Source organism: Zonotrichia albicollis, chromosome 17, assembly GCF_047830755.1.
Source record: "Zonotrichia albicollis isolate bZonAlb1 chromosome 17, bZonAlb1.hap1, whole genome shotgun sequence".
NCBI lineage: Eukaryota > Metazoa > Chordata > Aves > Passeriformes > Passerellidae > Zonotrichia > Zonotrichia albicollis.
In genome coordinates this window covers 12,678,237-12,703,150 of record NC_133835.1, presented here as the reverse complement: position 1 = coordinate 12,703,150, position 24,914 = coordinate 12,678,237, and the positions used below count along the sequence as shown (strand labels likewise).

The following is a 24,914-nucleotide window of genomic DNA, read 5'->3' as shown; positions in this document are numbered from 1 at the left end:
GGTGGGGAGGAAACAGTGTTCTCTTGTCAGCTTTGTTCATGGCATAAGGAAGCTTGCAGTCTGATTTCAGGGTGAATTTCTCTTTTTTTCCAGACTAATTTTAATATCAAAGCAAACCATCCCATGGTGAGCCTGACACACAAAAGTTGTTCAGATTCTCCATGCTGAGGCTCAAGGTAACATCCCACGTTCCAGGTTAGTTGGGTTCAGGAGTTCAGACACTTGACAGCACCTTTAGAATAAGGAGATTTTGTTTCTAAGCTTCCTTTTACCACAAGGTGTACAAACAAACTCAGTGTGTTTTAACATGTTGGATTCAGTAGATTAAACAGTTTTTGAGCAGGTAAATTCACATCTATTCTCAAATGGTAGACCCAAAACCATTCAGTGGCAAAATTTGTTGTAGCATGTTCCAAGATGAAGCTGAGTCTTTTACAGATGATTTCTGTCATTCCTTGCCTGTTGTGGGGTTCTGTGAGAGCTGTGGGGCTGCAGCCTCTGCTGCAGCCTTGACCTTTGTGTTTGTCCCACTTGTGTCTCAAGGGCTTCCTCCTCTGCAAGTGCAAATAAGTGAAATTTAATGTAAGGCTTAGTAAGAAAAATAGGTGGGAAAAAAAAACCTTGTAATTGCTGTGTTCAGTTTCTGAACATGAGTCTGGAAGTATTTCTAGGAGAGTCAATAGAAAGGAGAGGTGTGTTTTTGGCATTTTAAAGTGCTGGTGCCTTGTCTGCTCAGAGGGAAGGGACAGAGCCACTGCAGCCTGGCTGCAAAGGGCAGGGCAGGAGGGAGAGGAGCTGGAAAGGACAAAGCAGGGAGTTTATGGGACAAATTGGGCAGAATTGATAAAGAAAATACTGCCTGGGCAGTAGAAGCTGAAGAAAACTTTCTAATGAAGCATTCTTTTCAGAAAGGCAAGGTTGTGAGTGACACTGCAAAATTAATTTTCATGGCTTTGAAGAATATATTTGAGAAAACCTTTGCTGAAGGGAGACTGAGATATGAAGTAGATTTTTTTTAAGTGGCTGTAAATATCTTGTTCTCTTATCAGAATTTCTGATTCACTTTGAAAAAAACAAGGTTTTTTTGAGTCCTTTGTTCAGCTTAAAAAGAGCCTAAAAGTGCTTGGTTTAAAAAAAAATAAATCACTATTTTTGCAGGATAAAGGGGGAGGATTTTAGGTTTAACCTGGTCTCCTGTGGGGTATCTGGAGTGATGTCCAGGCAGGTCTCACCCAGTGTCAGCTGCCTTTGCTGGCCCAGGGCAGAGCCAGGAGCAGCTCTGTCCTCCCCAGTGCCCAGCAGGGACCTTTGGTGATCTGAGCCAGCCTGGAGCCGTTCGTGAGCAAAGCTGGGCCTGGTGTTTGCACCCTGGGACCATGAACAGGTCCCAAAAACCTTCTCATGCTTTTCTCTGAGCAGGGAGACCAGGAGAGGATTTCAGTGTTGGTGACATCTGTAACCTGCAGCTGGGCTGACCCACACCGTCAGTCCTGAACAAGACTCTTAAATTAACTGCTTGTGTTTTGGAATTTAGCAAAATCCTGAGGTTTTCCCTCACCATTTTTCACAAGAGCCTGAACACAGTAGCCCTGAATTGTCTGGGTAATGCTTTGCTTTGCTGAGCTTGATATAAAGTCACTGATCAGGGGAATTCTCAGCCCCTGTTTGACCAAACCCTTCCTTCATAGGCAATAGAGAGAAATCTTAAGGATTTTTTTTTTCTTCCAAGGTTCCTAAAAGGCCAGTTTGTAGATAGAGTGCAAATATAGATTGGATGGATATTCCTAAGCCACCTGGCTCTTTTTGTAAGTTGTTCCTCTCATGGCAACACAAGAGCAAATGTTCTCATGAAGTATTCACAGAAAGTGAATTATTCTGAAGGACATTGTGTATCTTAGGAAGTTGTGCACAAAATGTAGAGTTTCTAAATAAGATAATTGTCTGGGGTCCTCACACAACATCAGATGTTAGAAACCTGTGATTGATTCATGGTAGTAGAAATCAAGTTATTACTAATCTAATTATTGTCCTTGCTGTTACTTTAAGATGACCACTTGCACATTTATTGTTGATTTTTGTAACACCCAGTAAAAGCTGCTTGGTGCACTCTGGGCGAATTTGGGATAAACAGAAACCTGAAATATCTTGAAGCCTAGAGGTGGGAAACAAATGGAAAATGATTTCTTCTATTTTTATGTAGTTCTCCACATCTTAAAGCAAATACTCGTGCATGGATGATCATAACTATTGCTGTGCATGGCAGTTGTCAGCTGGGAGTGCACAGCTGGAACAGCTGCACTGCAAGCCAGGAGCAGCTCAGGTTACTGGGGAGTAGCCTGGGGGCTGAAGAGCAAGATCATGTCATGTTGTTATGCTGAGGGGATTGATGTACCATAATGTCATTTTCTAAAAATACAGGATTGTAAAGCTCAATGGTGGTGTTACTTTTTCCTCCTGAAATGCTGTTAGTGGGATAAAGTTGGAACTTCACTTTGCAATTCACTAGAATTTCTTTTCATCAATAAACTATGAAGGGTTTGTATCTGCTGCACATGTGAACTTGCAATTCTTGTCAGCAATTTTACATCGTGGTGTGCACAAGGAATGGATCATTTATGTCTTGGCCTTCTTGATGTTTCATTGCCAGTGGAAGAAAACTGTCATCCCTTTTCTTCAGAAAATGGCACTTCTGCCTCTTCAGTGGAATGTCCCTCATTTTCAGGCACAATAGTGGCTTCACTGGAGTGCTCCTAATTTGAAATTATATTTCTCTTGCCCTATGTGATATCCTGAAATTCCATATCCTGAGTTCTGTTTTCTGTATAAAGTAAGTGAGGAAAAAAGCACCACGAAAAATCCCTCTGTTTGAAATTAAAGCCCCTGTAAAACAATACTGTGAGGCTCCTGTTTGTTGTGGCTGGGCCACAGCTGCACTGGTGCTGCACTGGTGCTGCAGAGCCTGGAGAGCCACTGTGCCAGCTTTGGGAATGGGGAAGCATCCCTGGCCCAAGTCCTGGAGTGAGCAAGTTGAGAAGTGACAGGTGGTGGGTGAAATTCAGTTTATGTGTTTGGGATTTGGAGAAGATCAGCTTCACAGAACAAAGTAATTGTGTTTCCACTGCTCAAATCTGCTTAACTATAAAAGTTGGTTGATTAATGGGTTGGGGGTTTTTATGGGATAAATGAAGATTATTTTTAAAATAACACAAGTGAGAGCCAGCTAGGAATGTTGCACGTGGTGCTCCAGTGAGCACACACCTGCACCCTTGCTGGTGGCTGTGTGCCTGTCACTCACTGCCATTTCCTGCGGCTTCAGTTCCTGTTCAAGAACTAATTTCACATTTGAAGAGTAAAACTTTAAAACCTTTACTAAACTTCCACATAGCTCTCTTTGCTACAGTCCAGGCCTGGATTTGTCCTGAAGCCTCCACAGAGTGAAAAGTACAAAAGGGACACGGGGTCTGTGAGCACAGAAATTGAGGCTGCTTTTCCTTGGAGTAAACTTGAACTTTGGATCTTTCCTCCTGTGATCTGTCATTAGAAAATGGCCTTTTCCAGAGAGCAAAACAAAAGAAGTTAAGAAAACAAATGAATTAAGAAGAAATAATTGAAGCTGTGTATTACAAGTTGACATTATACATCTGGCATTTCTGTTTATGTTTCTGCATTGGTACATTTCATTCTGATTTAATAAGTTCCTAATTTTGTGGGGTTTTTTTTCAAGATTCTGAAGTGCCTATGAAGAACAGCCTGTAGTAAAGTATTGTTCCCAGTTTAGCTGTACTTCTTTTTTTTAATCAAATCTTTTTCTTTAGTGGATAAACTCACAAGATTAGAAAAGCCTCTTGAACTCCCTCATGTTTAGTTTGGCAAATGTCCCACACACAATTACCCACAGAGAGCTACTTTTGAAAGACCCTTATTAAGGCTGTACAAAGTCAAGCACTCAGGAGGTAGGAAATGGCAGAACCAGGTTTGTGCTCTGTGAGTTTGGGGAGCACATTGCAGTGTCTGATCATTTCAGTGATCAAAAACTGAGCTGACACTGCTCACAAATTGTCCTAAACTGCCCAGCTTTGTGTGCCTGGACTTGGAGAACCCTAAATTCTCTGAAGTTACTTATAAATAGGTTTTTAAAATTCGAACTTCCAGTGTGGCACTGTGGTGTTGGGGGAGTTCTTTGTGTTCTGTGTGTGGATCCCCATTCTTGACCTGAGCTCCTGCTGGGGAGGAACCCGGAGCTGAAGCAGCAATTTCTGTTTCCACATTTCACTGGGAGGCCACACACAAGTGTGATTGCAGCCAGGAATCTCTGCTCAGTGCTGAGCCCAGAGGAGCATTTCTGTGGGGGCTGAGGCTCTGCTGCCCCATCTGCCTCCTGCCTGCTCTGCCTGAGCTGTCACATCTCGCTGCATCCCCTCCCTCAGCGCTCCCTCCAGGCCAAGTCATCCTTGTTCCTTCCCTGCTCCTTGGCAAAGAGCCTTGTGCAGCCGAGCATCTTCAATGGCTTCTCTTCCCTGCTGCCTGCTTTCCATCTGGGTCTCTCTTCCATCGCCCTTCCAGGCTTGCCCTGCCCTGCCTGCCCAGGGATCCCTGCCCTGCCCTGCCTGCCCAGGGATCCCTGCCCTGACCTGGCTGCTCCTGCTGCCTTCCCATCCCACAGCCACTCGCTCACCTCCTACTTCCTCTTGGTTTTCTCTTCCTCCTCACTCTCTGGGCAGTTTGGAGCAACAAGCCTTGCCACCCATCTCCTTTCTGTCTCCAGCTTCCCCCTGCTCTTCCAGTGTAGTGGATTTATTTATAGTGTGGGACAGACGTTGATATTCCATGTGGATTGTTTCCCAAACAAAGCAGTAGCACAATGCTGTTAACATATCCTAAAGTGCTTCAGATTTTTTTGTTTCATTTTTTCTGGGAAATCTAGAATGCAAAAATGCATTCTGAGGTATTTTCAACAGGGAGGCATGAAGGTGGTTAATTGGAAAAATAAGTTACTGTTAATTGAGCTGTGTGTCAGACCCAGGACTGTTTGTCTGGCAGACTTGGCTCACACTTTAAACTTCTGCACCTGCTAAAGAAGCAGAAAATTGGAAAGGCAGCTTGTCTGAGGAGATTGTGATATTAAAGAAGGTACTGAAGGCTCAGTCTCAGTGCAGGAAGCCAGAAAATTGTTTGAGACTTGGGAAATTATTTTATTTTTTATTTTTGGGGTGGTTAAAAATAATTAATATTTTAAAAAATTATTCTAAGAGAAGTGAATGTGGAAGAGTTTACTAAGACACATGTGCCTGTTACCATCAACTTCCAGCACACACTGGCTTGGGTTTTCACAGGGACAGTAAAAATGTATTTATTTGTTTGGTGGTGGAAAGAAATCCAGTAGTCAGGATTAAAGCTCCTGGTCTGTGTCCTAGACCTGTTTTTCTGAAGCAGTGCTAGACATGAAGGATGAAATTATTTGGTCTTGTTTATGCCAGATAAAGATAAATGAATGTCAGAAATGAGGTTGGAATCCTGATTGCAGTGGAGCTCAGCAAACAGCCATGTGAGCTGCTAATAAATTTAATTGGTGCTTCAAAAGGGCATAGCTGAGCAAATTTCATACCAGATCTGGGGGTGGGGAGGAAATTAGATGAAAAACTGAAGTAGAATTGACAGTTTTCTAAGTGAAAGGTATTAAATGGCCAAAAAAACAATAATTTTGCAATTGAGAAGGGGGACAACTTTGGCTAACTGCCCATCCTACTTCAGTGATGAAATGAGGGGGAAAATTAGATGGAAAGTAATATAAAACAAATAACAAAAAGGGAAGCAGACTGCAATCCATTCAAAATGGGAGTTAGGAAATGTAGAAAATAAGGAAAGCACAACCCAAAGGAAAAGAAAAGTTATGGGTTGGAGTGCTTGGAGAGGGTGATGAGGAGCTGAAGTTCAGAGGAAATCTTCAATAGGACAAGAACTGTTAAGAAGTAGATGCAGGAGATAAAACCTAGGGATGATGTGAGAGAACTGGAAAGGTGATGTCATTCCTTAGCAATGGTCAGGATTTAAAATTAACAGTTTTTAATTCAGGAGGCCCAAAACCCTCGATCAGTGTTTGCAGGGAGGAGCCTGGGGCAGTGTGTGAGCTGCTGCTGGGCAGTGGGACAGCCTGGAGAGGGATGGCAGAGGGGATGGATGTTCCTGATGGAGCCTGGTGTGAGTCCTCTCATTCTGGCTTTTGGGTTGCAGTTCTCTTTGGGATCAGAGTGAGCTGGGTGTGTCAGGGCCCTGCAGAGCTCTGTGCTCCCTCAGTCACTGCTGCAGCTCACACACACCCACCATGAAATAATGGGGGTGCCCAGAGCAGGGACCTGGCACATTCTGTGCTTCCAGATCACTGAGGAACACAGCACAAAATCACTGCTGATAAAACATTACAGAAATATCCATGGCCAGGACCAGAATGAAAACAGCTCCATGCACATTCCCAGTGCAGTCCCAGGGTAAAAGCCTAATGAATACGAATGTGTTCTTGTTTTTAATTACTGTTAGCTGTAAGTGATTATCCTTCTGTATGTCTCAGCTGGGAGAGTTGGGAATTTTGGATGCAATTTGGATATTTACATTCTACAAGAGAAGCTGAGTAATTGGAATGGATGCAAAAAATATGATTCAGAAATTACTGGTGGAGTGTGAAAATGCCTTAGAGAGAGTGAGAGAAAACTCAGTTGGCTGAGATTTTCTACCAGAATTGAGACTGTCTTGATTACAGTGCACTAGTACCTTCACAGGCAGAAAATACTGCACACTGCAGCTCTCTGATCTTAAAAAGCAACACAAGAATCACCAACTGGCAGTGAAAGCCAGGCAAATTCAAATTGGAAAAAGGCACAAATTCTTAAGAGAGAATAACTGTGTAATTTAGGAATGTGTCTTCAAAAACTGTGAACAGAACAATAAAAGTTATGATATTTATGCAAATAGCTCTTCTGTGGGTTTTTTTCCTCTCAGAGGTGTCCTGAGAGGGGGGAAGGAGGCTCCTGATGAGGTTTCCCAGGGAGTGCAGCCAGCAGAGCAGTGGGCACTGGTGCTGCTGGAGCCCGTGGTGCCTGAGCTGCTGCAGGGCAGAGCTTCCCAAGGGCTTGTGCTGGCATTGCATAAGTGTGGGATGGTGTTTCACACCCCCTTAATCCCATCCCCACCTGGAGAGGATCTGTGGCCTTGTAAGAGCTTTTACACCCTGCAGGGCCTGGACTCTTGTTAAGTTTAATCCATTTTGGTGCCATGTAAATGAAAACAGTATGTGCACACAACTCTGATGGTTGGGGGTAAATATAGGGCAGGAATTGCCTTGTCCCTCTCCCAGCCACGCTCCAAAGGCTGTTCCTGTTCCTGCCATGGGATCTGTCCTGCAGAACAGGTCCCTGTGCTGATGGGAGCCTTTCCCTGGGCTGTGCTGAGCACAGTGATGGGAAACTCCCGGTGGAAAAGTTCTGCCAGTGTGTGGCTCACAGGACTGGCCCAGTTCTCAGCATCCTGGTGGGAACATCCCCGAGGAGACACCGCCTGCTCTGAGATCACTTCAGTGGCCCGTGGGTGTCCGTGCAGCAGCAGGGAACAGAGCACAGCCAGCAAGATTGGAAATAAGATTTGCCTGCTGAAGCCTCCAGGGATCAGGGAGGGAACCCAGGGCAGGGCAGCCAAGCCTGGCCCTTTTGTGTATCACCTGCAAGCAGAACTGTTCATGTGCATGACTAATATTGGGTCATGCCTGGAACATGTGAACATGCTGACAACATTTATGTCACAACTGTAATGCATTTAATAAGCTTCTCATTTGAATTATTAATGTACAGATCCCCCCAAAGTATTTTTGTGTTATAAACCCCATAATTTATCTAAGTACAAGCTGCAAGTTCGTAAATACAGCATTAAGAAGGTGGCTATTGCATAGCTGCTTTAACAAAATATCTTTTGTGGGTAAGATATATAGGCTTATTTGGAGAGGATTTAGCTGCTGGAGAAGGGCTTCTCGAGGAAGTTATATGATGCTTAGCTGCAGCAGACAGGGAATATAATTTCATAGTTTGTCCTGCTTGTCAGTAGGAATCAGTTTGACCTGACTGTGCTGTCTGATCTGAGCATCTCTTCAGCTCATTGTTCACCAGAGGCAGATTTATAAAACATCTGTACAGGAACGAGGCTGGAAGTGACACTTTGAGAGGAGAGCTGGATTAACAACTGCTGTGCCAGAGCTGCAGAGGAGGCAGTGGGAATGCATGGCCTGAGAGGGATGGTGAGGGATCCTTCCCTTCCCAGGGCTCCCAGTGACAGTGCCTGTGCTGGGCATGGCAGCAGGGACACGGGGACACTGCTGGTGGCTCCCAGCCAGGCCAGCTCTGCCCTGGGTGACACAGCAGGGATGCAGTGCTGCAGCCAGGGAATGCTGAGGCTTGGAGCTGTGCACAGAAGTGTTTTCCATCCACTGTAATCTATGCCCAGGGTCAGGTGGAAAAGTCGAGCCCTCAGTGAGGCTGTTCTGGCCATCTCCAAGTGCAAAGGTTGTTTGTGGGTCCCTGTGTGTGACATACACAGGCAAAGTGCAGAAAATATCTGTAAACTGCAAGAGGCATGTGAACCATGCCCTTCTCAAGAACACTTGCTGACTGTTTATTGCTGACTGACTCTGCAGATTAAATTTGCATGAACAGCAAAAAGGAGTGTGATGGGAGGGAACTTAACCTCACAGAAACTCAGCAGCCAACACTTGGGATGTTTGAATTACATCTGAATCAAGCTCTTGATTAAATCTTAGCAATGTCAAAAGCTCAAAGCAGCAATTTTAATTGATGTCACCATTTTCCCCCCTCATGTTGCTATATTATCTGTTGCAATGTGCAGTGCATCCGTGTCAGTACATTAAATTTGCACGCAAAGAGGGGAGATTAGGCAATAAAGCCACAGGACAAACAGTGTGGAGTCAGGCATATCTCCTTGGCTTCATTCACTATTGGGTGTTTTTAAAAAGTGTTTCCAAATCTGAGTAAAACTGATTCCAGATGTGCTCATCTGAAGGATATAAAAATCACGCTAGCACCAAGATTTATCTGAATTCTGCATTGTACCTGAAGAGATAACTAGTCCCAACTTAAAAACAGAAGTGCTATAAACAATAAAAAGGCCACAGGCAAAGGTTTTAGTGCTTCAATCCCGTTAGCATCCTTTCTTCCCACGTATTTCAGACTGATGTAGTTGGAGAATTCCTCTGAGGCTGCAGCACACTGGATCAGAGGGGCCTGGTAGGAGGTGGGTCGCTTGTCGGGGCTGTCGGGGCTGGAGCCGTCCGTGGGCCGCTCCCCGATGTAGAGGAGGCTGCGCTCCTGCGTGTCCTGCTCCGTTTTGAACAGCTCGTACTCGGTGTGGGGCAGCTTGATGCCCAGAGCCAAGCAGCCGTTCGTGGCTGTGATATCCTGCTCCACGCCGGCGCTCCAGGAGCCCTGCAGCCCGCAGCTCCCGGCTTCCGAGGAGTTGAGCATCAGCACCGTCACCTGGTCCATGGGCGTCACCCGGGCCTGGGTGACCTTAAAAGCCAGCTCGGTGCCGCCGCGCACCTTGGAGGAGGGGATGCCCTGGCTGTAGTGCCCGGAGGCGTAGATGGTGAACGTGGGCTGCCTGCAGAGCGGGTCGGAGTAGTGGTAGTAGTGCCCTTCCCAGGTGTGGTTGTTGCCGTGGAATGTGAAGTACCTGGTGAGGAAGAGCACGGCCGGGCGCACCTCGCAGTGGGTGCTGACCCAGCTGCCGCTGAGCTGCATGGGCAGCGCGGCCCGGGCGGGCAGGATCGGGGGGTGATGCTCATCGGCCCTGGAGATGATCCCGCACGCCGGGCAGGGGTGCACGTGGTGCTGCAGGAGACAGAAAATAACAGTTCTGCAACTGGGAAGCATAAAAATAAAAAACCCTTCCAGAATATTTCAAAAGCTGCGACTCCCCTCGGCCGCAGCAGGGTGCGAGCTGCGGGGAGCTTGGCAGGGCTGCCGAGCAGATTAAGGGATAAAGCGCTGCCCTGCTCTTTGCTATTCTGGTAGCCGAAGGACACCGCGCTGCGCCCTGCGGCCGGGCCGGGGCTGCTGAGGACAGCCCGGGAGGAGCCCGGGGCAAGGGCAGAGCCGCTGCCAGGACGGGGAGCGCTCCCTGGGGACACCAGGGTGCTCCCATCGGGTTTCCATGGAGAGCTGGCTGAGGGTGAGGGCGCCGGGCGGTGCCACAACAGAACCACGCCGCAGCTTTTGGCACTGAAGCCAAGGTGACGCCTGGCCGGGGAGAGCTCTGCGGCTGCAGCACCTCCAGCACAGCCCAAGGTGTTCTGCCCCCCTCGCCCCGTCCCTGCCCCTGGTCCCACATCCAGGGATGCGGGGGAGGGCCGGGATAAGCCGGGAGGGTTTCCCAGCAGCCAGAACGGGGGAAGGAAACTCAGGCACCCTGTGCAGAAGGAGGCCCTGACCTTCCCTTCCCCGCCGGGGCAGAGCCCTGAGTCAAACCAGCCCTGCCCTGATCCGCTGCCAGCAGGGGTTTTGTGTAGCTTGGAAATTTTTCTTGTACTTCATATATCACAACTGATTTATTTTTAAATAAGCAGGGTTGGAACATTATATAATTTTCTAGAACACGAGCTAATCTTTACTGAACTGTCATAGGCAAGAAGGTTAAATAACTCAGTAGTTAACTGTAGGGTGGGTAATTTACATGCAAGTTGATTGGAGTCTACTGTAATTTAGTCATTTTCAGCTTGCTTTACTGCTACTGTCACAGTAATGAGTGCTGACAGTACACAGTACATTATGGCTAAATAATCCCAGAAGTTGGCAAATATATATGCTCTCCTTAGGCAGGAAATTCTTTGATAATGAAAGGTAATTTGGGGAGAATGGGTTTCTTTAAAACAGATATAAATTTAAGGGGAAAAGAGTGATATTTTCAAAAAGAGAGTTAAAAAATAATTTCTGACATAGCTGTGTAACTCACTAGCACAGGCAAATGGATGTCAGGTCACAGAAAATAAAAAAATTAAAAAAAAAAAGAAAAATCCTGTGCCCAATAAAATTATCACTATGGACATGGAGCCAAAACCCTTACTTGCTTAAACCAGTCGTGTGAAGTTATTTCTAATGAATGGCAGCTTCTAATTATGGCCAAGTGGTGACATCATGTGCGGGTCCATTGGAGAGCTGTTGGCTGATTAATTACAGGGCTGCATTCAGAGAGTGAATTTCAGTATCTTTAGGTTTGGTTTTAAATTAACTTTTAAAAGTGTTTATGTTTACCATCTGGTTTTGCTCATATATATGGTTTTGGCCCAAGATAATACAAGTTTAACCAATTTGAGAATGTTACTTTTGAGAGGGAGAGGAGTGTTGCTCTGTGTTTTTCGAAGTTCAGATGGTGTGGTTCAAGGTGTGGGGAAATACTGTCCAAAAATAATTTTTTTTTCATTTATTTTCCTTCTATCTGACAAAGTTCAGAGAGATTTTTTCACCACCATATTTCTGATCTGATCAGCTACAATTTGGATGGAAAGCTGCTTTCATGGGAATAAATTAAGTTGCTATAAAACAAAATAGAATAGAATAGAATAGAATAGAATAGAATAGAATAGAATAGAATAGAATAGAAGGCAACCAAAGTCTGCTGTTCAGTTTTATGTATATCAAAATGGAAGTTTGATTCCTATGTAATAACATTGTCATACTGGGGGCAAGTTCCTGTGCTACTGGCATTGAGCAAGGGCTGAAGAGTTAAGGGCAGATCCCTTGTTCCCCTCAGCCTGGAGCACACCCCAAGGAGCAAGGAGAGGGCAGAGCAGATGAAGGGCAGAGCAGATGAAGGGCAAAGCAGACGGCTCTAACAATGTGCAGCCTAAAGCCTTCACTGACTTTGGTGCTGGAGACAAGGAAAATGCATTTCCTAGGAAAGCATGGCCAAACAAAAGCTGGTAGCTCCAGGCCCATGTCAGTGCAGCTTTGTTTCCCGTGTTGGCCTTGCTGAGCTTTCCCCCACCCTGCTCCTGTCCTCCTAGGAAGGCAGAGGGTGAGCCCCACATGCCCCAGGTTCCCACCCCACCTCACCGCGTGTCATTAGGGCTGTGGGGGCCCAGTGCTGCAAGGAGCGACTGGCACAGGCAGGGAATTGCTGGCAAAGCCGTGACACAGCGAGGAGGGGAGCGTGCCGAGGCCTCATCCTTACCAGGGCGCTCTGCAAGGGGCGCTGGTAGCCGGTGGGGCGGTAGTGCAGCCTCTCGGCCCAGTCCGTGTGGATGTCCCCCAGGTAGAGCTCCTCCACCACGCGGCTCCCGCTGTGCTGCGGCTGCAGCAGCGGCTGCAAGTGCCTCTCCACGCGCACCAGGCCCAGCTCGTGCATGGCGAAGCCCAGCGCCGCGGTGCAGTCGCGCTCGGTCTTGGCGCTCAGCACCTCGTACAAGGCTCCGGGAGCCCAGGAGCGCCCCGGGGGCAGGAACCCGCGGCAGCCCTCGCCTGAGGTCTGGTTGATCCGGGAGGCCACCTCCCGCATGGCCCTCGGGCTGTGGAACACGATGCCCACTTTGTGCAGGTGGTAGTCGGCCTCGGTGGCGCCGCGGGTGATCCAGGAGGCCTGGCGCAGCCGGAGCTTGCCCTTGATCACCAGCGAGTAGGAGGGGTCGCGGCAGGACGGGTCCCAGTAGTAGAACTGCAGGGCCTTGAAGAGCCGGTTGGTGTAGAAGAGGTAGGATCGGGTCAGGAACTCCGGCCCCGGCCGCACCTCACACCTGTGGGGAAGGCAGCGAGGTCTGGGGATGCGCTCCCAGTGGATGGCGGTACCTTCCCAGGAGAAGGACGTGGCTTACCCAGCCTGTTAAGGGCGAGTTCCCAGGGATCTGGGGCGCCTTGAGATGGATGTTCCTTCCCACGTTTGGGGTGCCTTCCCCGTGGTTTTAGGGGCGCATTGTCAGGGGAGAGGGGCAGGTTCCCAGGGTCTGGGAGTGCCTTCTTGGGGTTTGGGACGCGTTCCCGAGCTCTAGGGGTGCCTTACCCGGCCCCTATGGGTGCCTTACCCGGGCTCTGGGGGTGCCTTACCCGGACTCTAGGGGTGCGTTCCCGAGCTCTGGGGATGCCTTACCCGGGCTCTGCGGGTGCCTTACCCGGCCCCTAGGGGTGCCTTACCCGAGGTGTAGGGTGCCTCACCCAGGCTCTGGAGGTGCCTCACCCGGGCTCTGGGGGTGCCTTACCCAGTGGAGACCCAGCGCCCCTCCAGGCGGGGCGGCAGCCGCGCGGCGATCCCGGCGCTGTCCTGCAGGTGGCGCAGCTGCTGGCGGCAGGGCGGCTCCGCGGCCGCGCAGGCTGCGGGACACGGTGGGGGGGGGCGCGGGGTCAGCGCGGCCGGGGCAGCGCCGAGCGGAGCCCCCCGACCGCCGAGCCCCCGACAGTGCACGGACCCCGCTCAGCAGCAAACCCTGAGCTAAGGACACACGGCGATTTAGTTCACTCTAATTTTCCGACTTGAGTTTCATCAGAATCCAACTGGTTTTTAGATGAAATCTTCAAATAACAAGGAGCGCTCTTTGTTCGTGTTCCTCCCCTCTGATGCTATTGTTGAGGCAGTGGCTGGAACGGGGAATTACAGCATGGGAACGCTGGCCTCGCCTGTCGCCCGCCATAAGGACAGTAATTCTGTCACTTACCTCATTTCCCATAACAACGGATGTTATTGGCTTAGGGAATGTGTGAACACTCAGCTAAATCCTGAAGACCTTTGCATGCACGCACACATATGTACATATATTCCTATGCATTATTCACTCTTTGCTTAAGCTCTCCAAGGCACTCATTGCCGGCCTGCTTCTCTAAGAAATTTGGGATTTCCCTTTTCATGGCACCACGGAATGAGCTGTTGGTGAAGCTCCTCCCGAACCCCCACTGATTCTCTGTGGTACAACTGACCCTGGTTCCAGTGGAGCTCAGCCCAGCCAGGGCTTTACGAGCCCAGATGGGGTTCGTTTGCTCCAGCTGTACTTTGCATTTTACCCAGGAGTGCGCTGGACATTTTGAAGCCAACTTTTATTCACTCCATACCAGTGTTAGGACACAGGTTGCTTTCTAGCCCACTTATCAGCTGGAACAAAAGATCCAACATCTCTGTGTTGCCATCTCACAGAATGAGGATGTGAAAGGTTTGCACACCCCGTGCCTCAGTCAAGAAGATGAACACACAGAGTCACAATATACAAGCTCTGGACCAAATCAGGTAGGAATTCAGTAATTAAATGTCTGCTGTGCAAGTCAGAGGCTCCTGGAAAAGGAGCCCCACTAAATCCCCTCTAAAAGGAGAGGGAATCCCACTCAATAACTTAAGACTTTTATCTGATGGACAAATTCAGCCACTTCACTATGGTGCTGCCATTTGTGAAGGTTTTACAGGGCACTTGAAATGTATTTGTGTAGACTTGAGCACACAAAGCCTGAACTACCACAAAAGGAATAAATACTTGAAAAGAGAAGCCTCCAGTGATGCAGGAGAGCAGTACCCAAAGGCCGGGGAAACCAGCCTTGCATTTTCTGGTGCCTTACCCTGCTCTGAAGTGCATAAAACAGCTGGGACGACACATTATTAGAGTTCAGGGCTCTTTTGGGAGCAGACTCACAACTGCACTGCTCTCACCATCCTTAAGGGCTGGACAAGGTGAGCAGGCACAGCCAACTCCTTCACAATTGCTTGCGCTCGTGCTTCCTAAAATGCAGTTCCTGTGATTCGTGTGAAAATGGGAAAATATGGGATGACAAAACCCACTGCTATTAGTTAAAGCTCTAATTTGGCAGCTGCAGTGTGTGTGAGGCTGCCCCATGGGGGCCTGTTTAGGAGAGCCATGAGGAGCTGGGGATCTGTATCCTCACCCCAGCTCTGCCATGACTTTACTCTGTGGTCCTGTGTGCTCCCTACTCCCAGGACTTTTTTTTAAATTCACACTCACAATATGCCAAGATTCATTTGACTGCCCTAAGAGGCCTAAACACTGGAGAGTCATCAGAACAAGGGCAGTCCAAACTGAACCACACTTCAAACAAACGCAAAATTATTATCCTAGAGAATACAGTAAACTAAGAAATATCTGTATTTGTATTAGAGGTAATAATGGACATTAGGGTCAAATTTGCTCTTGCCCATAACCAAAGAAAACTCCAGAGGTATCAGTACAGTCTATAGATACACTGAATGCAGCTATAAAATATACACAATATAACCCAGTCAAGTCACAAACTGAGCTCTGCGTGTGTTTATTGCAGCAGAAGCTTCAATATCTCGCTGAACCCTTCGTGCTACTCTTGGCAGAAACACTAATAGTCTGCATTGTTTGGGAGCAGAGACACTCAGGCAATGCAAGCACTGCATTTTGACACATTCAGTACAAAAGGGAATTTTTATAATCGGGACCAAACTTCATGGGGAAAAAAAAAAAGCCTCCAGAATGTAAATATTTGACATGATGTGAATTCCTAGGGATTTTGTCTTACTTAATTGTGCACAAGACTCCAAGCTGGATGCATCCTCAAACCAAAAGCTATTGGCTTGTGTCCAAAATTTGTGGCTGCTTTTTTCTCTCTCAAATACTCCAACCCCAAACATCCTTTCAAGCTGGAAAATTTAGTCCCAGACCTAAAATCTATAGTTAGAGCACCTCTGTATTCCAAGAGCAGCATAAAGTGGCTGTCACTCGCATGTCACTCTGTTACTCAGCCCCTGGTAAAGTGCATCAGAGCAGCTCCTCTTTCTTAAGAGAGACACAAATTAACTGCTCTATAGAGTTCTCAGGCAGGAGGAAGGAATTATTCACAATTCATCTTCAAGACAAAAATCCTCATTCATGGGAAAATCTAAAAAAATATTTAACTGTGATCTCTCCCCTTGCTCGCTTTGCCGTCCGTCTGTATCAATTAACCACAAGTGTTTCCAGAGAGCTCCCAGCACAGCCCTTGGACAAAACAGGGGCTTTTCCCAGCTCTCCATGGGTGCTGCATCCCAAAGAGCAGCCCAAAGCCTCAGAGCAGCACAGGCACCCAGGCAGAGAGCTGGGAACTGCTCATCACTGCCATCAGCACAAACCCAAGCAAGCCAGGAGCAAACAGCACCAGCAGCAGCTGCTGACCAACCATTCCAACCTCACTTGTGTAAACCACTTCCAGGAAAATCAGATCCATGGCATCAATTTATAAAAAGGGCAGAACTGGAAATTCTCAAATTCTCCTCACAGTAAATTGTTGGTAAAATTAAGGTGGAAGATTTTGAGGCAACAGCCAAGCCTGGAAATGAGAGCCTTGTGCTACACAAGAGCTGTGTGCTCCAGATGCAGAGCCACTTCTCACTTCTAAAGGAAAAAACCATCAACCAAGAGAGAAATGCTGTCATATTCCTCCTTGGAAACAAATCTTGTTTGTGCTCCCCCAAGCAGATTGACTCTGGAAAAAAACAAAGTTGAGTCACACATCTGTTTCTTCATAAATGGAGGAGAAAATGCATATATTAGTTTGCAACAAATTAGTTACTGTGGATCAGCTCTTCTCCAGAGCTAGATTGTTTAATCTGTTACATGTTATTGCCTCCTATGGCCAGAATTTATCATTCCCATTTATAATTCTAATGTTTCAGTTAGTCACCCATTCACAGGGATAAGATCAGAGCCTGAAATCACGGAGCATTACACATTTCTTCATCTAGAGATGACATAAAACCTTTGATATTTTCTGAGGAATGTTCAAAGTGGAAAGAAATAGGCGATAAGAAATGTATCAATGTATTTTGCATAAGTGAATTATACTTTTCCACACAGACTTCATTAACACAGCAAAACAGTGTTTCTTTAGCATTTTTCTCTCCTGAGAACACACAGAATGGATTTGGGGTTAGCCACTGAAGGAATAAGCATTCTTTTAGGAGCAAACAAAATGGTTGTATTTAGCAAATCAATTTTTCTTGCATTTGTGTGGAGATTAAGTTAGTGGTGTCTAGTTCACTCAGAAAAAGGCATTCTCAAGAGAACAGCTCTGTGGGAAGAGATAAATTTTATATTATAATATTATAAAGTTATAAAATTTAAATATAATCCACTGGGGATGGAAAAGTGCATCACAGCAGAACCTTGCATTTTGCCTACATGCAAACTGAACACAGTTCAGGACAGGACTTAAGCACTAACTTAAGTCTAATTGGTTGCAGTGAAACTTAAGCATGTGCTTGAAATTAAGCCAGTGCATGAGCATTTTCCTGATTAGTAATGCCTCCCTGAACTGAAGCCAGAATGTGGTCAAGTGGTTGAGGGAGATGCCAGTGCTTTCACTGGAGCACTGTTTGGTTTCTGGAAAAGTATTTCTATTATTCATCCATTCTCTTATTTGTCTGTAAAATGGGTATATTCACATTTAGCCGTTTCACCATTCTGGTGCTCAGTTCATGATATTCATAAAATGCTTTGAATTCACTAAATGTTTCTCAGTTATGCCCTCAGGGCTGGCACAGTAACTGTATTACCCATGAGCTATCATTGCAGAGCATCACCCTGAGTTTCCTCTGCACAGCTGAGCATAATCACACGTGAAATCCTGCAGATCCTAAGAGGAAACTCAGCCGACTCAAAAGTCCCAAGTAGTTTGGGATTTTAGAGAAGTTTTCAAAACATACTTTCACCACATACATTTAGCACAATGGCTCATGAGCTCAGACATCCCTTTCTATGGTTTTAGCCTGGCTTTGTTCTAAGGCTGTGAGCACTGCCTGATCTGTCTCATATCCAAAATTAAAATAGTGAAGGGCTTGTGGTGAGTTGCCTGGGGGTTTTAAAGGCACTAGAGAAGTAAATATTTTGCTCTTGGAATAATGGAATAATGTATTTTTCTTGTTAAGTGTCAGGTCCAGCAACAGATGACAAGACAGATGGGATTTGTGGTAGGGAAGGGGAGGAAGGAGAAGTACCCCGAAGATCTTCTTCAGTATAAACTACATTTAAATAAAATGGCTTCTTCAAACTGCCTCTCTGGCTGTTTACCCCAAAGACAACCAAGCCTAACACTACAAAGGGGATTCAAGAGTTTGATCCCAGTTTTACTGAAGTCTGTAAATGGCAAATATTTCATCTATATTCTTTAATTCAGATGAGTCAGAAACTCAACAGAAAAAACAGCCCATGGATGTGAAATTAATGCCACACTGTTGTTATGGATGTATAGAGCACCCATGCAGGTTTTGGCAGCACCCTGAACCCCTGCACAGACATTTTATTAGTGGCTATCATGGCCATTTGTAATAGTGATGGCTAAGCATATTTTTTCCTGGAGTGCTTTGAAGAGCAGAACCAGTAATCAGCCATGGCTTGGCTATAAAATGTCAACCTCATTTCAAACGTCTAAATCACTCACATGGACCAAGAGTGCAGAGAGGACCACCCACCACATAATATTAACATAAATACAGCATTTACCCAAAGCAAAATGAGCAACTGGAACTGGCGGGAGTTGAGAGTAGAACAACAAAAAATGATGAGGGGGTGGGAGGGATTGAGTTACAAAGGAAGATTAAAAGAGCAGAGTACATATAGCCTGGCTGAGCAAGATGGATATGATAACAGCCTATAAATATTCACAAAGCACAAACACCAAGGAAAGGAAGGAATTCCTTGCAGTGAATAAAAGGATTCTGTTGGGAGTGAATGAAGAGAGGAAAAACATGTGGCTTGTGTGGCAGAGTGAACTTCTCGAGGCACAATGCAGTAGGCAACCTAAGTCCACTTGCTTGGCAGGATTTGAGGGATTGAGCAAAGCATTAGTTCAGCAGGGAACAGCTCGCTCTTGGCAGGAGCTGGCAGGATAATCTGAGTGGCCTTTCAGTCTCCCACTGCTATGGAGCTGTCCCAGTTCCCTGCTCCCACGGGGGACAGCTGCTCTCCTGTGTGAGCACATTGTTCACTGTCCCGCTCGACAGAATCCCTGCCTGGCCTCCATGGGACTAGAAATGAAGGCTGGATGCACAAAGGCATTTAGGGATGTACAGACCTAAGCAACTGCAATAGGTACTAAACTGCTGGACACAGCTGGGAATCCCAGCAGGTCCCTGCCGTGTCAAGTACTCACTGCTGAAAATCTAAGTCCAGGAAATTAGGTTGTAAACCCACTAAAGCAAGAGCAATCCTTTTGTTCTCCCTTTATTTAGCACCTAACACAACAGGACTCTTGGCACTGCTGCAAGGATACTGTTTATAGTAATAAAAATAGGATCTAATAGGATCTAATATTCTGAGGCTACTTGGCTCCTGCAAAGCCAAGGATGAGAAGGGCATTCAAAAGCAGTCATAGCAGAAGGCATCCTCAGGAAAAAAGCTCTGCAGAAAGGAGGGAAACTGATCCAGAGCCCACACCAGCAATACACACACGTTTAACTTAGAGCCACCAGTGACCACAGAAAAAGGTTACTTGTTCAGCTGGAGCACAGAATTAAAGTTACTTCTAACATGTGTTTTGGGGTCTGGGTGTGGTTTCTAGATAGCCTGAAATTTCAGTCTACTGTTTTGCCTGTCCACATCAGCCAAGTTTTGATGTGTTCCAGTTCTCCTAAACTCTGCCGACAGATGCTAAAATCAGAGCTGACATTCAACCTACGTGCTGCATAATCTAATAGCAGGACTTGTGCTACTCATAACTAACAAACTCTGGGAGCTTTTCTGCAGCAAAACCTTGCTGTCATTTATATTCTCATCTGTCTTTTCCAGGCAGCCTAACTGGGAAATATGTGGGGTTTTTTTCTCTGAAAAGCTTTAAAAATAACATGTCATTGTGTTTTTGTATCAACAGGGGAGAGCCAAGCCATAACTTGCTTGTCCAGCACTTGTGGATTTAGTGAGAGTGTGAACAAGGTGAATCCAATTGTCTCAGTGGGGAGCTTGGTGTATACATTGATCCCAGAGTGCCAGGAGAAAGCTGCTTCCAAAGACCACAGTCTTGGAGTTAGACAAGGCCAAAATGTCACACATTTGTCAATGTTTCTTATTAACCCAGGAGAAACCATGGGGGACTTTTCCAGTGCTTGACATATGCTCAAGTTTAAAGCATTATTTTAAAATCTAAACTCGAGCAAATCTCTTCAAGCACTCTGTGGTGAGACTTCTCCTGTTGATTTATGTCCCCTCACACCAGCTCTAAGTAGAAGTTGCACCAATCCAAATATCTATGTAACAGTGCCACGGGAGCTGAGCTTCTTTGCAGCATTCAGTTTCAGCCGAACTCAAACCGTGATGATTCAATAAGCTATTCACTGAAAATGAGAAAACACCACTATGAAAGCCACAATTATCACACCATCACCCTGCTAAAACTCAAAAATAATGATGGATTTCAACCCTCTTATCACTTAACACCCTGAAGCTCTGGCATTACAAATAGATATCAGAGCTTCTTTTCTAAGACACAGAAACAGAACTTCTCTAATTTTGCATTTTAAACCATGAAATTTTTTAACTCCTTAAAGCAAAAAACCCCACAGATTGCAGCTTACTAACCCCTCAGATCTTACACAAATTAAAATGGGAAGAGAAGGAGCTGTTCTATGAATCATATTTTCAGTTTCTGGCAGCACTCTTAGCCTACAGAAGAAGGGTTACACATTGAAATTCTCACGTTCTCACTGTCAGTTTCTTGGGATTATTATATGTGAGATATACCAGCTTAAAATCAGGAAGTTTCTCTTCTTTCATACCTTTATCTTCCTCAGCAAATGAGTAAGAAAACCAAAGCACTTGTGTAAGAGCATTGTATAGGTGCTTCCTAATTTTGAGGTTGATTTTAGCAGTGATTGTATCTCACCCATGAAAGCTTTGTCTTTATAGATGACATATGCTCTGTTGTGGGGAAACACAGGATCCCACTGAAAGCAAAACCTCCTTCCAAACTTTGTTCTGCCAGATGCAGCCTCCCCTAGCATTGGATTCCAGCTTTGGTTTTCTTCACAGCAATTTCTGGCTTTTGAAAATCTCCTTACTCAACAATTTGTGCTTGTGGGGAAAATATAGAAACCACACAATATTTTTTTCACTTGTGCTTTTTTTACCTCTGAGCCCTGTTTTTATCTATATCCATATACTCTGAAACGTGGCTAACCCTATAATTATTGAACAAATAGAGTCATATCACACAGTCCTGCATAGCACATTAGTTGTTGATTATTTTTGGCCTGAGAAATGAAGAATAATAACCACCAACTTGGGAAAAAAATTAGCTAAGTAAACATTAACCAAATAAATATTTGAACCAAAGACAATGATGTTGGTTTAGTAGTAAGAACAGATATATTATTGTGTAAATAGACACACATCTCTGTGCTGAGTTGTTGTTCTATCACTTATGGGATTGTCTTGCAAATCTCTTAACTGAATGCAACTGGTGATCTTATTTTATCTCAACATTGTCACTTTCAAACTTAAAAATAAACATTGAAAGCAAGAATAGATCTTTTATGTTAAAACCGTGTAGGAGAAGCTACACATGAAAAATATCAGTGCAATGTTATTGGAATGTACAGACTTTCATGAAAGCTTAGGTAAAACTCAGCAAGTCTCTGGGGACATTTCCAGGAATGAGTGATTCTTTTCTGGAGGAGACTCCAAAGTCAGATCCAGTTACCTAACTGAAGTGGTTTTTCAACTAATTATGCACTGGTGTCATGCTCATGCTAATGTTCAGCCTTATGCAAAATGCAGAATGCCAGTCTTGCTCACAGTCAGCAAAGCTTGCTTTGATTTTAATGAGTTCTGGATCTGCCTTAGGTATTTAAACAGTTACTTTGAGGTTCAGTTTCTGTTCTTACTGAAATCAATGGAAATTCTTTCACTGACATCAGATGCACTAAGCAGAGAGTTTAGGTTAGAGCAGACTAAGAGAAACTGCATGAGGATTTAAGAAAGAATTATTCTAATTAGACTTCAGTGAGTAAACTTACATAATGCAGTATAACAGATCCCTGAGCAGAGCAACTTGAGCTAGTAAGATACTTAGAGGATTCATATTTCTCAGCTTTATTTTGCAAACACATGACAAAGATCCCACGTAAGGAGAACAGGAAGGTAACTCTACAGAAGTGCCCTGCTCAGAGATTTCTTTCTATAGTCTGGTCCTTTACACTTAATGCAAGTAATGTCCAATAGCTCTCACTACACAGTTCTTTTGCCTTGATCACTAAGCCCTGAGCTGGAGAGGCGAGCCAGTGTGGTATTTGCTGTCCAGAACCTCAGAGGAGTGAACTAAGTGGTAGAAAGAGCAGGAAAAGCCAGGTGCCTGGATTTTCAGTGTCCAGACTGCACAGGGCCCTCAGAGACATCCTCCCATCCTTCCTTTCACCTGTCCCTTCTGTTCAGGAGTCTCAACCAAGGTTCTTCTCTGCACTTCCTAGGAAAATACTGTCTGAGGATGGAGGAGTCTCCCTCAGACTCTGCTCTTTGTCATAAACAGAAATAATTTTGTGTATTTTTCACAGCACAGTTGCCTTTGTTTTCCCATATGGTCTCTTAAGCCAGAACCTTTTCTTCTGAAACTGCTCCAAGAGCCGTGGGGTTGAAAGATGCCTTTCTGAAAGAGAGCTGCAAAGATGCAGCTTGTGCTGCTCCGCGAGTCTGTCTGCACAGCTGGGGCTCAGAACCACGTCCCTGGAGGAGGAGGCTACTTGTGAGGTTGTCCCTTGCCAGAGCAGGTGCTGCAGCCTCCCTAGGAGAATCTCCTGCTCCAGTGAAAATCACCTCTAAGCCCTTCCTGCCGCCAAACTCTGCTCGATGCTCTCCGTGCACCACACGCGGGACAGGAACGAGTTGCGGTGACAAAGGGGATGCCCGACTGCCTCTGCCAGCACCTCCCTGGGCAGCTCAGCACCGGACCGCCAGCCCTTCTGGCACCCCTGCACGGCGCTCGCTCCTTCGGAAAAGGCTTCTGTCCCGGCTCCCAGTCGCACAGCTCGGGGGCAGCAACCCGGGGCTCCGGGGCGCTCCCGCCCGTCCCTGCCCCAGCGAGCGGCGCTGGGGCTGCGGAGCCCCCGGCACCCCGCGGGCGCACGGCGGGGAAACCGCGGCTGAGCGAAACCCTGCCCGGGCCAGCGGGCACCGAGGCTGCGCGAAACCATGCCCGGGCCGGGCGGGCACCGAGGCTGAGGGAAACCCTGCCCGGCCGGGCGGGCACCGAGGGTGACCTGGGCAGGGAGCTCCGGGCGCCATGTGCCTCTGCCCGGGCGGGGGCACTCCGGGATCCCCGTCCCGGCGCCGGCCACACAGCGACCCGCCGTGCGACTTCCCCCTGGTCCTCGCCCCCTCCTCGCCGCTTCTTTGCACCCTCTTCGCACTCCCCTTGCATTTTTCTGCATCCTCCTGCCCAGTCCGCTGCGCTTTCCTCGCACACTTCTTGCACACTCCTCGCTGTCCCTCTGCACTCCCCATAAAGTCAGTCCCCTCGCATTCCAACCCCCTGCACCCTCCTGCCCGCTCCTGCCCCTTCACCGTGCCCGGATGGGTGAAGGAGGTGACAGGGAACCTCATGAGAGACCCCGGATCCGCCACCCGCTCGCCCTCCCGTCCTCTCGCCGCGGGACGGCACCGGCCGCCGGTGGCACCTACCTACGAGCAGCCCTGCGAGCCACCAGCACCGGACCATGGTGCCCGCTGTGTGTCCCGGCCAGAGGCGCGATCGCCGCCGGTGCCCGCGGAGCTCAGCGGGGCGCGGCGCCCGGCGGTGCAGCCATGGGCCGTCTCCGGCGCTCCGGTGCCCGCGGCGGCGGCACCCCGGCTTCAGCCCGCAGGCGTCCTGCTCAGCCCGAGCCTAGCGAAGGGATAAAGCGGGGGGCGAAAAAAGAAAAGTATATATTTTAAAATAAAGCACAGCAGCCCACCCCGCCTTCGCCGCGGAGCGCGTCCCCCCGGCTGCTGATGGCTTTAATGGAGCTTGGCAGCCACAGGTTCCCGCTGCCAGAAGAGGTGGAGACTCCGCCGCCTGCGCCCCACATGCGGCCGCGCACCGCACACGCGGGGGAGGAGGAGGAGAAGGAGGAGGAGAAGGAGAAGGGCAGTCCCGGCCCGGCACCACAGATCGAGGTGGGCGCCCGCCTCGGGACTGGCGCTTCTCCGTCAGGGACCGGCCCCGCCTCACCCGCCCTGCGGCCCTGGGGCTGCCCTGGCCCCCGAGCTCTTGGAGGCCGTTGGGGGGCGCGGGCCGGGTCTGCGCTCTGGGACGCCATGAGGGAATAGTCCCTCTGTCCCCACGCCACGAGGGGATCGTCTCGTCATCCCCACGCCATGAAGTGATCATTCCTCCATCCTCAAGCCATGAGAGAATCATCTCGTCAGCCCCGGGCCATGAGAGGATCGTCCCTCTATCCCCTTGCTATAAGGGAATTATCCCCATGCCACGAGGGGATATCATCCATGAGGGCCTTGTCCCGACATACCCACAGCCTGGTCCTCCTGCCCTCTGTGTCCCTGGCACCCTCAGACCCTTCATTATGACCAGAGCCATCAAAAGAATGGGGTAAATCCCTTAAAAGTCCTCTCAACACTCTACACAGAAAAAATATGGGACTCTGAGGGCAAGTCAGAATGCCCACCTCAGGTGGAGCTTGCCCATGCCAGCCATTCCCTCACCATTCCTCAAACCAGGCCTGTGGGACAGAGCTGCAACTGACAAAGGACTCAGAATCAGCTCTTGGCACGAAGCAAAGCACAAATCTGAACTTAGATGTGTCTGGGACAGAACAACACTTTTCTTTGTTTCGGTGAGTATTGATGAACCCTCTTGTTCTCTCCCTTTGAGCACATTAAACAACACGTGTGTCCCGTAGTGTGAGGGCCGGGCTGCCTTTGGAAGCAGTGAGGGAAGAGGCTGAGCTGCCATGGC

General features: G+C 47.5%; 1 protein-coding gene and 1 long non-coding RNA gene across 4 annotated transcripts in view; one reads left to right on the top strand and one right to left on the bottom strand.

Annotated features, from left to right (window-relative positions):
- Window positions 1-98: 98 nt before the first annotated feature.
- On the bottom strand, window positions 99-24,121 carry APCDD1L (APC down-regulated 1 like). The gene is made up of 4 exons (XM_074553584.1): window positions 23,642-24,121; window positions 13,241-13,352; window positions 12,223-12,781; window positions 99-9,884 (listed from the first exon to the last, which is right to left on the bottom strand). Exons 1-4 carry the CDS (start codon window positions 23,676-23,678, stop codon window positions 9,120-9,122), a joined length of 1,473 nt encoding a protein of 490 aa, XP_074409685.1. The 5' UTR covers window positions 23,679-24,121; the 3' UTR covers window positions 99-9,119.
- The window catches only part of LOC113459528 (uncharacterized), a 71,766-nt gene continuing 70,831 nt past the window's right edge, over window positions 23,980-24,914 (top strand). For all 3 annotated transcript variants that reach the window (XR_012583007.1, XR_012583006.1, XR_012583005.1), the window contains exon 1: window positions 23,980-24,792. This is a non-coding gene — a long non-coding RNA (uncharacterized LOC113459528). The remainder of the gene's footprint in view (window positions 24,793-24,914) is intronic.